Genomic DNA, 17,022 nt, shown 5'->3' on the forward strand with positions numbered 1-17,022 from the left:
TTATATCCATCGGAAATCAGTATTTTGTTTTGCTTTAAAAGAAATGTTCTATCGGGAGCAATCCCGCGTTCGTTTAAATTGCCAGCGTACATTTGTCATGTCAGTAATACACATTGTGCTTTATATGACGGCCGTGTATACGTACTGTAGAAAAGTTGAGTTTAATTACCATGCATTCGAACCATTTAATTAACACATCTCCCAGTACTGAAACAATTCAAAATGTCTCTGTTACAGTAACACAGTGGGGCGTTAAACGTGTACGTCCAGCTCTACAAGCATATGCACTGTCGTCAAGGCGACGGCCTGAATACAGCTAGCGACTCTTCTATCGATCGGTTACCTGAGTCTCGTAATGCATCTAAATATAGAAAGGGGCACAGTTATGAAACAAACAACAAAAATAAGGTCAAAGACGTTCATCTTTATGAAATGAATATGTACATATGAATAAAAACATTTGGGAATTTTATGTAGAATTATTTTTGCGCGCTGCATGTATCAGTTAGTGCATTACAAAAAGCCCTTTCATAACCTCCTAAACGTGCGCACCCCCACAAAAATGGACCGAACTGACAACAATTGTTTCTGCAAATACTGGCTATAAATTACGAAAACATTAAATTGAATACCACGGAAAGATTCAAAATTAATTTCTTTACAACTTTGCTTCAATAATGCATTAGAAATTTTTATTCCTTTACAAGTTATTGACAAGAAACTTTTGACGCATCTAACTCCTTAATTATAGGGGCCAGCCCCTTTTTCTGTATACCGAATGAAAGGTCTTGGTAAGACCAAGATATTTTAAAATACATGTTATAACAAATTTTTATCAGGTAGGAAACTAACACGGAAAATACGCGAATTTTTTGGAATTTTTTTCTTGCCTTTGTTTCAACATCTATACCACCCCTTTTATTTGCATTTAAATAATAAATAAAATATATCTCGCACAAATTCAATGTATTAGCTTCCAAACCAGCCCATCTTTGAGACTCTGCCAGCCATCGTTATAGCTAAACCCCCCTGGACAAAAGAAGTCGTTAAATTTTACTAAAAGGGGAATAACTCAAAACCGAATGGGGATTTTCCTCAACTAAAATATGCAACGACAACATCACGCGGCATGTTATCAGTCCTGAAAATTTCAAAACAATCGGTGAACAAACGAGCGAGATATTAAGGATCAAAGTTGGCGTCTAGAAGAAAAAAAAAATAATAAGAAATTTGAAATTTTTTCAGAATAATAGTAAGGTCTTCCGTTGGAAACGGAAGACCTTAATAACAAATAACAAAGTTCATATATCCCTAATCAGACTTGTTTTCTTCTAAGCTGAGCAGGCTTCTGATAATAAAAAAAAGACCTTTACCGTTCGCCACTTTCATATAAAACTTGTCGTATTTTCATCATTTCTCCAAAATTTGGTTAAAGGAGAGACATAAATAAACAGTGTTATTTATGTCTCTGGTTAAAGGGTTTTCGAGTTTGTTCTATAAGACCATGTCCATTTAGGTTGATAAATAGAAAATAATGAAAATAGTGAGGATTGTTTTAAAAATGTTATTATCGAAAACCAATTTATGAAAAAAGTCCACACATATATCGTAACATCAAATCGTTTGCATTAGACTCGATCTCTTTATAAATATCATTGTGATGAGAGAGAGAGAGAGAGAGAGAGAGAGAGATTTTGTATTGTCGGCGTAGAACAGATATCTTGAAGAAAATGGACGCTTAAATGCGTTAATGGCCCCCATTGTATCACAATTGAAAGAGGAGGAGCCTAATTTTCAACACAAAAATGAACTCACTAACGATTCTCGATTATAATATATAACAGTAATAAACCTGATTAAGCAATTTATTAATAACATACATGTACTTCATAACCCGCTGTATGACACCTGATGGATTCGTTATATCACCCTTTGGATTCACATCCTGTCTATTCCCCCTGCGTTACAATGGTTTTTGAATCAGTTAAGATTTCAAATGTGTTGCGCCCTTACTCGCATTTTTGTCTTGCAATATTAATCAAATGTAAGTTTTTTTCTGATAATTGACGCCGAATACCACACCAGTTATTGTATTCCAGTCAGCAAAATTATTTTCAAAGAAGAAGAAAAAATTGTGTTTTAAAGCAGCGCTCAGAGAGATAGATTAATGGATGGTCGCTTTTTCTAACCCTTCATTGCGTTTGAGTGTATATTTCCTTAATTAATACAGACATAGAATAACTTCAAATTTCAATTATTTTCTCAGTGCGTCAATCTCACTGTTATTTTTGTCTTTTGAATATAAAGATCATGTGTCTGACACCTTCACTTGTCGTGGACTTGCTTCGAAGTGGAATAAAAAATTAAACGAAAAAAAATAAGCATTCAAGCATCTTTATTGAAAAAGAATTCAGCAGCTGTTTGTTTGGTTTTTTTAATCGGAGTTTGATAATTTTTATCCGTTTAATTAAATGTTTTCTACCAAGCTCTTTGTTACCTCTACCATTAAAAATAAATGGAAAGCAATTTTGCAAAAGCAAAGGAGAAATCATTATAAAGGGAGTGTAAATAACACTTCAATGGTGTATAATACTTTTATTTGGCTCGGTGAATTCTGCAATTTATCGAAACCTACAAATATTATTAAATAAAAGCGGCATTTTAAAATAAAAGTTCCTGTTAATAACTATTTAGATAGAATAAATATCTGCTATCTTCAGTACAGTTTTAAAACATATTTTTTAACAAATAAAATAATATCGAAGATAGATTCTATTATTAGATTGTCTTTGCTGACCTATTTTAGTGACCTATTACAACTTGTTATACGTCCCTGAAATATTATTTGTTTGAAAAAAGAAATACCTTAGATACAAGTACGTGTACTTACAAACAACTGATATGTCACATTTGCAAAACATTTGCACATTTTTGCAATGGATCAACAATTCAACAGAAAGAAAGGCAGTGATTTTCCCAAAAATAAAATCCAAGTAAATCCCAACCAGCCGCCAACAATTCAATTTTTCTATATTAGGATAGACTGGTCAACAATCTAGCTACTGTGTACTTTTCATGCATTGAAATATACAAGTGCGCATTTTGTTGTTTAAAGGGGCATGGTCACGATTTTGGTCAAAAATTATTTTTCCGATTTTAATATTTACAATGCTTTAGAAAGGCATTTTGAATAGGCAACCGAAATTTGAGTGTCATTTGTTGAGTTTCAGAGCTTGAAATTCTTCGCTATGTAAACAAAGCGTTTGTTTACATTTTGAACATTGAAGTAAAAATTTCATTTTTAAACCTAAAACGAATGTGTTTAACGTTACGAACTGTTTATCTATGCTTAAAATAAATACAAAAATAGACAAATAAGCTAAAAAAGATTTTTTTTACTGGTATAATGAACCTATGTAAACAAAAACAGGGCACGAATCTTGTTTACATGACAAAGAATTGTGAGCTCTGTATCTTGCTTATAACGCTTCGAATGACTCTCAAATTTTAATTGATCACCAGAGATGCATTTCTAAAGCATTGTAAATAATAAAAATAGAATTTGACCAAAATCGTGACCATGCCCCTTTAACGATCAATAAGTCTTTTGAATGTTACATCTTATCGTTTGATTCCATACTTTTAATTATTATTTTTTTTTAAATTCAATATTTTCTCAATTTATTTATACATTTGGGGGAGGGTAGCGTAGTATACACATAACTTCAATGTCACTTAATTTCCTTATTTTCAGTTCAGTTTTTTCATACTCCCCCAAGAACGTGAGAAGGGGACCGGTTTCCTGATACTTCAATTTTTTATATGTAAATTTAAGAAAAATGATGTTTGTTGCGAGAAAAAGTGGGGGCCTGACTCCCTGATACTACGTGGATGATAGTTACATGTATGTCTAACTTTGCCAAAAAAATGGGGGGGGGGGGGGAGGGGGCTAAGCCCCCCCCCCCTCACCTAGCTCCACAGGCTCCGACACCCATGCTTCATGTAAATTAAGGGGAGGGGCCCAAGAGTCTGAGGAATCTCACATTATCTACACCCCAGCAAAATTTGTAAACTTTTGGTAAAAAAGACCTGCAGACCTTTAATGGCCAATCTTTTATAAAATTCAGTTTCAGTTATAATTCACGCTACATGCATACACATTATTTCAATAATCATATAATGCACAGAAAACTAAAGTAGAAACTATGCCGCCATATTTGTCACCCTCCTTTCATTAATAAAAAATTCTTGAATTCTGTCCCATTGACAGTGAATTTCACAATTTATGAACAAAATAACAACAATGCAATTAGTTTATCTCTCACGACTGTGATAGTGCAGAAGAATATACTATTACATGTAATAGTACATACATGTAATTAATACATTTTCACTAGGTCACCATATTTGACCCCTGACCCAGGGGCCATTGATTTCGCAATTAGATAGGGGACTCCATGGACATCAAAATCAAATCATGCATTTAGTTTTTCTCAATTATATATACAAGTAAAGAAGAATTTATATGATTAAATACATTTTCACTCTATGGCTATATAGTTAGGGTGCGTTATTCAATTTTATGCACACACCGTTGCAGTTCTGAAACCTTATCTTTCAAAAAATAACGATTCAATGCTTAAGTGTCCAGTGTTAGGATAGGGTCCAGAAACAAATGCGTTATGATTAAATTCACACGTGAAACAACAGGGGGGGACCTAAGTGTGTGTCTTGGGGAGGGGCTGATTCCCATTTATTTTTTCGCGTCGGTTGACAATGATTGTCTCGGGGTGTTAAATATCTTACCATTCACTTTTCCCATACAGTATGAAAAAATTACAATTAAGATGGTACGCTCATAGTAATAGATCTTTATAAAATGTGTAATTTGAGGATATGAGGCAACCGCTCTCCCATGACTTAGAGTTTTGACGATGGTGAAGTTCAAGGTTTTTTTTCTTTTTTAATTAATTTGAAGGGAGGGGAGAGGGTTGTTAAAATCTTTGGATAGGATTGTCCCCTTTTTAAAACGATGCTCAGCGGATGGGTATGTCTTTTAATTACCAAGCTTTAAAATAATTGTGGGGGTAAAACGATTGAAATCGTGTGTTAAAGTATAAAGATTAAAATAATCCAGTCGAATTTTCGCACACTTGCAGTGCGAAACTGTAAATAATACTGAATCTTGAACAAGGTGCCATGAATTTCACAAGTTTGGTAGAGTGCCCAGTGGTCATTATGACCATGCATTTAGTATCATATATATATATATAGAGAGAGAGGAGAGAGAGAGAGAGAGAGAGAGAGAGAGAGAGAGAGAGAGAGAGAGAGAGAGAGAGAGAGAGAGAACTTTCTTTTTTGTCAAAATTTAGCCTATTTTGTATATTTAGCCCCGTCCACGAGGCCCCAAGGGTTAAAGGGCCATAAGTTTCACAATCAAGATTCTTCTTTTTTTTTTTTTTAGAGAAGCTTCATACCAAAAAAACGATATAATTCAAGAAGTTAGAGAGGTTTAGCAGTCGAACGGGTACGCATATTTGTACGTGTAGGTTACAAGTTAGAGTCATTGCATGTTTTGGAGGAAGAGATACGTGTATTAAAACTCCAATAACATATGAAATTTTAATGATAATTCATGTTTGGTAATATCAGTATTCGCATTAAATATTCAGGCTTAAGAAAAATAAACATATTTGTTAAAATAACAAGTTTTCTTACGGGTATTTTGCAATTTACACGTATGCTCATTCGGGTACATACGTGTAGAAATTCGTCATTACACAAACTGATGTCGTAATGCACATATATATTTTCCTTTCTACACGTGCACGTACGCGTAAACTTTGGTTTGCTAAACCTCTCTATTGTTAACGATTGACGTACGTCGCACAATACACGACCAATTGCAACAGGCCATCAGAGTGACTCAGGTGACCTAAAATACTATAGATTCTAGTTATACAAAAGTAGAGCATTGTAAAAACCCAGAACTAATAATATCTTCGCACTGCAAGGGTGCGAAAATTCGACTGGATTATTTTAATGTTTGCATTTGAAATCTGCGACGGTAAATGTCCTATTTAATTTGATGATTTTTCTTTTTGTTCAAAGTCTATTATTAACCATTGTTCCCATGCTTTGCTATGTAAAGCCCCTTTTGAGCTTCGCACGAGCTCTTGCATACGTTGCACGAGCCCTCGCTTACGTTGTACCAGCTCTCGCATTCGTTGCATACGATTTACTGGTCGCATCAAGTCTCCTCTAAATAGTGGACATGCACACTATTCAGACGCGACCGAACGCGATCCAAATTATCGCAGTGCAATGCACGAACATTAGTACGAACGTTTTACAACGTTTTGTGTACTCGCAAGAGTGATGCACGATTTTTAAAGGTCGCAAGAAGAATTGCAGTTGTTTATGCGCGTATTGTGCGACCATGAGACTGTTGCTCAACATGTCTCATGTTATCTTGCAACGTTTTACTATCATTGCACGACTAATCAGCAATATGCCATGCTTTGCCACTAGTTTATATACCATGTATTAGCATCTCTGTTTCAGATCACAGTTCAACAATATACATTTACTGCATGATGGTGAGGGATATATGAAGATTTATTTCTCCAAGAAAAATCATACTTGTCTTCATCATATGCTCATATCGGCATTTTCATTCCTATGAAATCGCCCTGTCACCTGACTTTCTAGACCAATTAAATATAATAGAATATACATATTGAGGTATAATAATATATGCTGCTGCATTTCTGTTTCTTACTGGGCGGCATGTTCTCTCGCTTTCAACTGTGTCTACTTAAGCGTCGGAAATGGGCGGTATATACATGTATACCCCCTCTGACTCGCACGAGCATTCGTATCATGGAACGCATGATCGCAAGCCCAATCGCATTGGCGCACTTCAATCGTCCGATCACCTGGTCTCTCGCGCGATCCTATCGCATTATCTTTCAACAGTCGCTTTCATTGTACAACAGTCGTATATAGACGCAAGATATATCGCAAGATTTAATGCGTTTACATCGCAAAACGCTCGCTTATAGATCGTGCGAATTTCGTACGAATACTTTTTTCAAATGCGATTATTTCGGCAACAGTATACGATTCACATTTAATTTTATCGGTCGCACGAATATTCAGTCGCTTCTGCTCGTGCGCCAATTGTGAAAGGGGCTTAAGGCGTGAAAACGTCACTTTACTACCAGTGGCGTCGTAAGCAAAGTGGGGGGCTTGATTTTATCAGAAATTTTTGACAAGCAAAACAAAAAAAGATGTTTTGGGGGGGGGTCGTTATATGGTTATGTCAATTTGCAAAAAAAAGTGTTTGTGTGTGTGTGTGTGGGGGGGGGGGGGGGGGGGGGGCGGCGCTATGTCCGTAGAGTATTTATGGATGATTTACAATTGGATCTTTTTTCACACTTCTAGTTTTTTTTCTCTTTGTACTAATTTTATGTTACAATATCTGTTTTAGTTTCTTAAACATTGCTTGGTTTTATCTATAAACTTGATGATTTATTGACCCCCTCCCCGGGTCAACATCAGGGCTGCAAGAAGTCTTCATGGACCACTTTCTTAATTCCTAATGGGCCCGGGGTGAAACTTTCTCCAAAATTTTCATCAAACAAATAACCATTCTTGATGTGTTTTTATATCATTGCTACCTTCTACCTGATGCAACTTTTTTTGATGAACGTGATCCCCTGCACAGACCAGATATTTTGATGTTGTCCTTAGTTCTTCTCCCACAGAGTATGTATGGTGATATATATCTGTTCGAGTCAACCTACATTCTCCTCTTCTCTAGTCAAGCATACTTCCGCTACAATCTTCCCAGCATATAACATGTATTACAAAGACCAAGGACACATTCTGATATACAGTTGCTAAGTTGTATTGTTATACTTTCATGTTAAATACTGAAATCTGATTGGTTAAGACGCAGTTAATAATATTTACTATTACCCTCAGCGTTAGCAACGCACTTGGCAACGGGTAACATTAAAAAATGTTACATGCGCGAAAATTATGCGCGTACGGTTCGCTGTAGAATTCACGTTATTCCTATATAAAAGCAGTAAAATTTTCTTAAAAATTTTAAAAAAGACATTCAGTATAACAAAATAAATAGTGCCTGTTTGGGAGGATAACAGTTGAAATGGACACCCCTCGAAAACCATTGTCAACCTCCGCTTCGCGTCGGTTGACAATGGTTTTCTCGGGGTGTCCATTTCAACTGTTACCCTCCCAAACAGGCACTATTTATATAATATGTAATGACCTTTTGATGAAGTTAAAATATAAGATTTTGAATAGACTAACAGAAGTTTGATGTCGTTGTACAATCTGATTATGATCAACTCTACTCTCGAGAGCGGGAGCGTGTGAAGCAGTAGATTTATTTCAGATTATGACGTCATTAGGCACAATTACTTCTTTTTCACTTTGCTTCTAACTTTACCTTTCAGATACATTTTTATTTAAATGTTAATCCATCGAAGATAAAAATGACTAATTATTTAAAAATGCATCTCTTAATGAAATAATTCTTCAAATTTTAGTAGCTGCAGTACTGTAGCTCCACGGGAAATTCGGGTTGACGAACCGTGGAGTCGACAGTTCCATCCATATAAAAAACTGTATATTTAAGGCGCACAAAATGTTTCGCATGGTTTCGGACTTATTAATTAAACTAATACAGGAATATATTCTGTAAATATTTTCATATGAAAGAAATTCTTAGAGATCTTACTGTCTACTGATTCACTACTCTATACTTGCCTCAAACATTTTCTTTAACCTCATTAAAGTGGGTAAAATTCACGTCGGGTCCAAGAGACTGAAGAGTAGCCACTTTTACATGTAGACAAACCACACCGCTTTTATTGTCGGGACTGGTGAGGATGTTTAAACTTTATACAAAGGAGAGTAGAGTAATGACATTTCAAATAAAATGTTTCAGGAATTTAAATTATTTAGTAATATGATTTTCACAGAATATATTCCTAAACAATTTATTAAGTCCAAAACCATGCGCAACTTTTTTTGCGCAATAAATAAGCATTGAAACTGTGGCTCCGGGATCCGCCAACCCGAATTTCCCAAAGATCTACATTTCTGCAGCTATAACGTTTTAAAGTTTTTTATTAAAAAAAATAATGGCAACCAACTCTCATTGACGACGACTTTACATCGCGATCCACTAAAGGTACACTGGTTTGCGCTGTATTTTTGCGATGGACAAAAATCTCATTCAGTTGCAGAGGACAATCCAGGACTATATCTGATAATTGCTGCAAAATATACATTCGCGACGACAAATTGTTATTGAACATCGCGTATTTTTCTCGCTTGTGAATACAAGTTAGTTCAGGCACGTAGCATCGTTTTTGAAAGTGGGGGGGGGGGGGGGGGGGCAGACTCATCCAAAAAATCTTGACAAGCAAAAAAAAAAAAAAAAAGGGAAATTTCAACTTTTCCAAAATCTTCAAAATCCTAATCCGGGGGGAGGGGGGGGCGGGGGGGGGCTGGCGTACTATATAACTTCAATTTCACTACTCATTTCCTTATTTACCTATCAATTTTTTGCATACTCCCAAAAAAGTGTGGGGGGGGCCAACTCCATGGTAATTCAATTTTTTATATGTAAATTTTAAAAAATTTGTTGCTGCGAGAAAAAGGGGGGGGGGGGGCAGGCACCCCCTGCCCCCCCCCCCCCCCCCCCCCCCGATGCTACGTGCCTGTAGTTTGAAGCATTTGCATCAAGCTATATATAACTGGAATTGGGAAAATTTCTTGATTCAGTTCCGAAAACATAGTGTAAGGACCCCAAGTTCCTGTTTTCGTTGGTTGTAGCTATCCTTCAAATGCCACAGCCTGTCAGTTGGTTATTTACACAAAGTTTATTTATTTGATACCGTTTTATTTCTACACGCATTTCTACAACTGATTATTTCCACAGAACTTATTTACAATTTACAAAAACCGTTTCATTCGATTTTTAACTACCTAAAATACACGTATATAACATGCATTATAATGTTAAAATTGAATCACCTAATATAAGTACTTGTTGTGATAAATAATATTTTAAAGAACAGTCCACGTACTAAATATTAATTAGTACGATCGATACGACCCAATTTATCACATACATTGTATATTTCATCCTCCCAGTACGCATGTGCACATCACTAACAAACGTTTCCGATTTTTGATGGTCCCTGCACTACGACATGGGGGACATTGATCTGACTGACCCCCATCGTCTCCGTTTTTTGTCCATATTCTGAAACTGAGACTGCTGGCCCTTGCTTGGTAGTAGTCTGACGTAATGGCGTGAGTCTGTTCGATTTATGACGTAGTTCCTGTGGCTCCTGTGGTTGCGAGGATTCCGTCTCCTTGTGTTTCAGCTCGTCCCGCTGGAGAAGTTTCTCGCCAAGAGACTTACAGGGCATGGTCTTATAAAACGCGATTCTGAACTGCCGATTGGTCCAGAGGTAGATGAGAGGATCCCAAATACACGAAGACTTGGCTACTACGGCGGGGATGGTGATGATATATACTGGGATATCCCGGGATTCCCCAATAATGGCCCACACGCTGACGACTGTGTATGGTGTCCAGGACCACAGATAGGAAGCTAAAAATACATCATCATCATTATCATCATCATCGTAATCGTTTAAATCCTCATCATCATTATAATTATCATCATTAAAATTGTCATTGGTCATCATCATCATTGCTGTCATCATTAGAATCCTCATCGTCAAAATAGAAAAATAAGAATCCTGACTTATGGAGCGAATTCAAATTTTCGCTAAAACGGAGCATGATCATCAAATTTACCTAGCATGTAAGCTATTGTTTTAAACATTTTCTTCTCCATCTTGAGGTTTTTTCTAGCAATTCTGCTACTTGTGTCCCAAATGCCACTTCTAGCAACATGGCGGATCTAGAAAATTTAATCGTAAACATGGTCAACATGTTAATAATATAGTGTATACTATCTAATGATATATTACCGGTATTTTAATGATGTAAATAATACAAAAAAATAATAATACAAGATATTCTTTATTTCTTCTATCAGCGGCACTATTCCCCACTTTTTAAAAATTCTACAAATCCTCGTCAAACCATATAATTGACAAGACATAAGTAACAACTGAGATTGTCATAGATATACTTTAATATGACTGAGATTGTCAACTATATATATGTATACTTTAGTATGACTGCGCTAATACAACTGACAATCCTTGCAATCATTCTGAGGTGATTGGGGTATTCTTGTCCAATATTGGGGTATTGAGAAACCGGGTACGTAATGGCGACATTAAGATATGACTGATTGTGTCTGGGTGAGGTCATCTTCACCAACCCTCATTGACCAGAACTCTTTACAATTGTAACCCAAGAAGACCCGAGCCAATCTACACCATATACAGAACACACCGTGTCTTTTGTTCAATGAGCAGAAATAAACGACCATCTAGTGTTATGCTATCTTTTATATCAAACTCGCTTTCCTCCTGTTCTTTTTAACAATCCCTGTTCTTTTACTAATATTAATGCTTCCTTTATTTTTGAATTGTACTTAAGAGAACGTTTGTTACAAAAAAACCCAACCGACTAAGTGTTATAATCGGCTCTACGACTTGCTATTTTAAAATTACTCGGTGTTTATGGGAACACAGTTTGTCACAGTTAAACAGCGCTGGCTTAGTCACTACCCCCACTCCCTTTGTTGTCCCCTATTAGTATATGTGATTTCACCTTTGTGGACTTAAATGATCATGTTGTACAACACCATTCCCCTTGTTTATGCTGGTAATGGTTGAAATGTAAACGCCATTCCTCAATAGCGCTTACTTCAGCTCCGTTTCCGCTTAGGTTATATAGCACATTGCCATTTATATTCAAAACTTCCAAATATTTTAGCATACGAAAGTCGAATATCCTCTTTATTCCGGCCATTGACTCTGTCACCTAATGGAATCGCAATATGGTGTAACATCCTAACGACGAAATCCACTCTCTGTAACCTCGAGCCGGGGACCACTTTCTGTAACCACGTGACCACTCTTTGTAACCGGTTTATCTGGAGGTGAACGTGAATTAAGCATAAAATGTTGCGCCGGTTCTGATGAAATGACGCAAAATAGCACGAATCAGATTCTTATTTTGTCATTATTTTGGCTTGCGACATTAATTTCTATAGAATGAAGAGCTTGAAAATGTCCGAGGATATAAGGCTTCTCTACTGATAATAAAACGTCAATGAACGCGCAAATGGGTGATGGTTCAATTAACAAACAATGGTGTATAGTTCTACAGAGTTGTGACGAAATTAAGAAGTTGAATATGAATTTGAAATAGACTGTACAATCGTTATTGAAATAGGTGTTATATAGGAATCGACTAGAGGGTCAGCGCTGTATAAATAGTGAACTTATAATAACCATTGAACGTAACTCTTTTTTTTTTATAACAACCAAAATAAAAGTTTAAAGAAAATATCAAATATCTAAATAATACGAAAAACCGTTTTTATATATACCCATCATTTTAAACCGTCTCATGCCAAAATTTTTTTTTATCGTCAAAGTTAAAATTCATTTACTTTTTACTGTACATGTCGTGTCTCTACGATTGTATTATATACATTTATAAATGTACGTAGGTGTATATATATATTGGTTTAATGTACATAACATACCATCAATTTTAGATGTCGTAAGAATGAATAAACAATTTAAGTAGAACTATTTTGACTAAAAATTAGCAGGATTGGTAGGTGCTAATTGAAATTTTGTTATTCACAAAATCACTGAACATTTCTCAAAGAAATTGACCATTATACTAAATCTCGCTGTAAAGTTTATTTATCAATGCCAGAATGTTTTGATTTGTTCCACTGAAAGTCCATTTCACGCAAATGTTAATTAAATTTTCTGTTATGGTCTCATTAATACAAATAAAGGATTGTCACGGATCCTGCTATAGAAGGAAGTTTTGGCATCATCTCTGACGAGAATTGCCGAGCTATTTCCGTGAGCCTCTATTTGATAGCGCCGCTACATGACACGACACGGACTATTATCATTAAACTCAATTACTGCGGTATTCTCTCGTGTCATACCATTCGGCGGATAAACGAAGGTTTTAATTGAAACAACGAAAGATTTTAATCAAATCAACCCACTAATTAACGCTTCCAACAGAAAGGAAACACATGCACTTAAAGCTGAAATAAATTGTTTCAGAATACAATATAAAATCTTCATGTATATACAAATGGAAAATTTCTTCCAACCACTTTTTTGTTCAGATAATATGAATATGAAATAGAGCCTTCCAGACCTCCGTAAGAGAGTGAAGATATAAGGCCTTCGACATTATATAAATAGTGTCTGTTTGGGGGGGGGGGGGGGGGTCACAGTTGAAATTGACACCCCGAGAAAACCATTGTTAACCAGGTTGACAATGGTTTACGAGGGGGTGTCAAATTCAACTGCTACCCTCCTAAACAGGCACTATTTGTTTTATTAAACTGAATCTCTTTAATTTTAAAGAATATTTTACTGCTTTTATATCATCTTCGCTAGCCAAGGGTTTTCCGTCCACGGGGAGCAAAGTGGACCGAAAACCCTTGGCTAGCGAAGATGCTTTTATATAGAAATGACTTGAATTCTACGGCGAACCGTACACGCATAATTTACGCGCATGTAACAATTCGTTGTGTTAACCGTTGCCAAGTGTGTTGCTGACGCTAAGGGTAATAGAACAGATTATCAACTGTGTCTAAACCAATCAGATTTTAGTATTTAACATGAAAGTATAAAAATAGCGTTTAAAAATTATTTGGAATCAGTACATAACAACGTGTCATTTGACCGTTGGTCTGAGCATTTGGTATTGGCTATTTGATTTGTCAGTCATTTGTTTTCTGCTGAAGAAGAATCGAAATATATACTTTGTTCAAAAACAAAATACGAAGACGACATAAACAAATAGACATATTCCAGTTCAGGGTTTTCATACATCATGTTTACTAGTATCGAATGTCTTTTATTTTTTTTTCAAAATAGGGTAAAACATTTTTGTTAAACAAATTTTTGAAAAAAATATTTGGATTTTAGTTTCGTTCTCATTCCTATTGTGTTTATTTAAAAAAATGGATTAAGACAGATTTCAGAAATGCTATAATAAAAACAACCGTTTATAGATTTAACGCAAATGTATGGCATGGAATCACGCATTTATACACGCTCTTGCCTTAGTTCAGTATACATTTATTATTCTATTTTTTTTTACTCCAAAATAACAATCCTTCAAATAAGCTCATATATGTGAACACGATTCTACAGTTAATCAATATACAGACAACGAAAAATTAAATTGGACTTGTAATAAGACTTATACATGTATGTATGACATTCGGACAGAACTTTTAGCGGTAAGTGTCTCTTATTTTCCGATTTCAAAAGCCTTACATGTAATAACACCAATTTAAGCATGATCATGACTGGAATGACATTCACCGAATCCTAGAACAAAACCAATTGTAAATGCACAAAGAACGAAATACGGATTCCATTTTGAATAAAAGTACAGTAATTGAAAAACTCGGAAAAACAAAACGGCTTCATTTATTTTAACAAACGAGGCAATTAAAAGTTTTATGTGCAAGTAATAATACAGGAGTGTAACTTACCGTCATGAAGACTCGATAGTAAGAGAATACAATAAGACCCAGTGGAATACACAGGCTCCATATCGTAATGGCAACGTTGTAGCTGGCGGACCCGATCTCCTTCGAGTCCCATTCCACGGCACAAGAGGTGCGGGCGGGCTCGTACGTGTATTTCCCCCACCCAAAGTGTGGGAAGGAGGCCCAGAGCAGTCCCTGTATCCACACGACCAGAACCGCGACCACCGCCACACGTTTGGTGACCCTATGGGCGCTGAGAGGCTTGGCAATGACGATGTACCTGTCCACAGCAATCACAGCGTGGGTGTACAGATTCGTGAGTCCCATCAAGTACAGCCAGAACCCCTCGAACACGCAAACCCTGTCCCCCCAGAAGTAGTAGCGATTGAAGTGGGCCACCATCGAAATGAGTGCGACACAGCTCATGCCAACATCCCCCAATAAAAGAGAGATGACAAAAATGTTAGTAGGCGATCGCAAATGTTTGTTTTGGGCAAAGACAGATAGACTTGTGATGTTCATGAAAGGTCCTAGCGTAACTACTATGAGTAGACCCGACCCTATCACATAATACAGAGGAATCGGGATCGGGTATTTCGGAACTTCAACCTCATTCATCGTAAAATTTAGTAAATCCATCGTGCCGTTGTTTCCTGATGTAGTGTCGTTAAAACAAAAAGCAGCGGTTTTTATTTGAAATACTTCAGCTGCAATTACCAGTGGCTCCCTGGAGCTTAAGAACTTGTATCAACAGAAAGCGATAATTAACTAAGACACCGAGATCTAATTGTGCAGGTAAAAGCAATTGTCAATCTCCCCATTCTCCTGAAGGTTTAAGGGGTGGGCCTAGTGAATCCATCCATTAATTTAGATACACATATACCTAAACTCTAACAAGATTGATGCCGATTGCCTGGCAAGGTTAGAAGAGCGATGTGTTGCATCAAACTAAGACAAATGCTCTCAATCCGTGAGAATATCGCTTATATATACCATGAATTCATCAGATGCGTAGGTGAACCATGCAATCTTATCGCACTCTTGATGGAGAATCTTTTTTTATTCCAACACAGCAGAGAAATTAGCACCACATAAGATATGGGTCCAAGAGGTTTGTGGCTTATGATTCTCTAATGAGACTTCAGACATGTCCGTTCTAATTGCTTATTGTGTGGAACACTGGTTAGCTTCTATCGATAAATTGCTGCCACATCTCTCTTACTGTAAGTATCACTGACCGCTAGAATCTGATAAAACTTGAAGACTGTTCATCTTAAAACAGATAATGATAAACGTAGAATAGTTTGACATCGTAAGATGGCAACTGAACTTCACAGAATAATGAGAAACTACATACGGGTCATCCACGGATACTCATTTTCTCCGGTTTATCCAGGTGAGTGTCAATGTTAAAACACACTAAACGCGGATTTCACTTAACACTAAACAGTATGAACGGTATTATAACCTCTCTGTAACCCCAGTTGCAATTTATTGACATATATATATAGAAGCCCATGCGCGGATCCAGAAAATTTTTCCAGGGGGGGGGGGGGGGGTCCGAAGGATAATTGTGTTTGCCAGGGGGGGGGGGGTCCGAGGCATATTTTCGCGATAATTTTACTATGTAAATTTAATAAATTTTCATTTTCCAGGGGGGGTCGGGACCCCCCCGACCCCCCCTCTAGATCCGCGCATGGAAGCCCATAAGCAGCGTTACGATGGCACAGTCCTCATCGATGGGCCTTGGTGACACTCTGCTTATCAATTTCAAATTACACGTAGCATTCAAATTCAGTTGGAATTTTAAAGAGTAGTTCTTAACAGGCACGTAGCATCAGGGGGGGCCAGGGGGGGCCTGCCCCCCCCCCCCCCACTTTTTCTCGCAGTAACACTTTTTTTTTAAATTTACATATAAAAAAATGAATTATAATGAGTTGGCCCCCCCACTTTTTTGGAAGTAAGTAAGAAATTGATATGAAAATAAGGAAATGAGGAGTCAAATTGAAGTTACCTCTACCCCCCCCCCCCCTCCCCCCCCACGGATTAGGAATTTCATGATTTGGAGGGAAAAAAATTTTGGTAGGGAATATTTTTATATTGGAAGTATAGTATAGTCTACCCTACCCCCCCCCCCCCCCCCCCCCCCCCCGGATTAGGATTTTGCACATTTTTGGAAACTTTAATGTCCTTTTTTTTTCTTTTTTATTTTTTTTTTTTTTTTTGCTTGTCAAGATTTTTTGGATGGGTCTGGCCCCCCCACTTTCAAAAACGATGCTACGTGC

The 17,022-nt window shown here is 36.7% G+C and overlaps 1 protein-coding gene across 1 annotated transcript; it reads right to left on the reverse strand.

Annotated features, from left to right (window-relative positions):
- Nucleotides 1-9,852: 9,852 nt before the first annotated feature.
- LOC128166971 (visual pigment-like receptor peropsin) lies at nt 9,853-16,237 on the reverse strand. The gene is made up of 3 exons (XM_052832453.1): nt 14,741-16,237; nt 10,870-10,975; nt 9,853-10,660 (listed from the first exon to the last, which is right to left on the reverse strand). The coding sequence occupies exons 1-3, from the start codon at nt 15,374-15,376 to the stop codon at nt 10,212-10,214; spliced, it is 1,191 nt and encodes a 396-aa protein (XP_052688413.1). The 5' UTR covers nt 15,377-16,237; the 3' UTR covers nt 9,853-10,211.
- Nucleotides 16,238-17,022: the final 785 nt, after the last annotated feature.

The sequence above is a fragment of the Crassostrea angulata genome, chromosome 10 (assembly GCF_025612915.1).
Source record: "Crassostrea angulata isolate pt1a10 chromosome 10, ASM2561291v2, whole genome shotgun sequence".
NCBI lineage: Eukaryota > Metazoa > Mollusca > Bivalvia > Ostreida > Ostreidae > Magallana > Magallana angulata.

Excerpts from the sequence above, each read along its gene's own strand:
- LOC128166971 (XM_052832453.1), bottom strand. The coding sequence starts at position 15,376 with ATGGATTTACTAAATTTTACGATGAATGAGGTTGAAGTTCCGAAATAC. Across the intron at positions 10,976-14,740 it reads ACTATCGAGTCTTCATGACG|ATCCGCCATGTTGCTAGAAG; the intron begins GTAAGTTACACT and ends TAAATTTTCTAG. Across the intron at positions 10,661-10,869 it reads AACAATAGCTTACATGCTAG|CTTCCTATCTGTGGTCCTGG; the intron begins GTAAATTTGATG and ends ATGTATTTTTAG.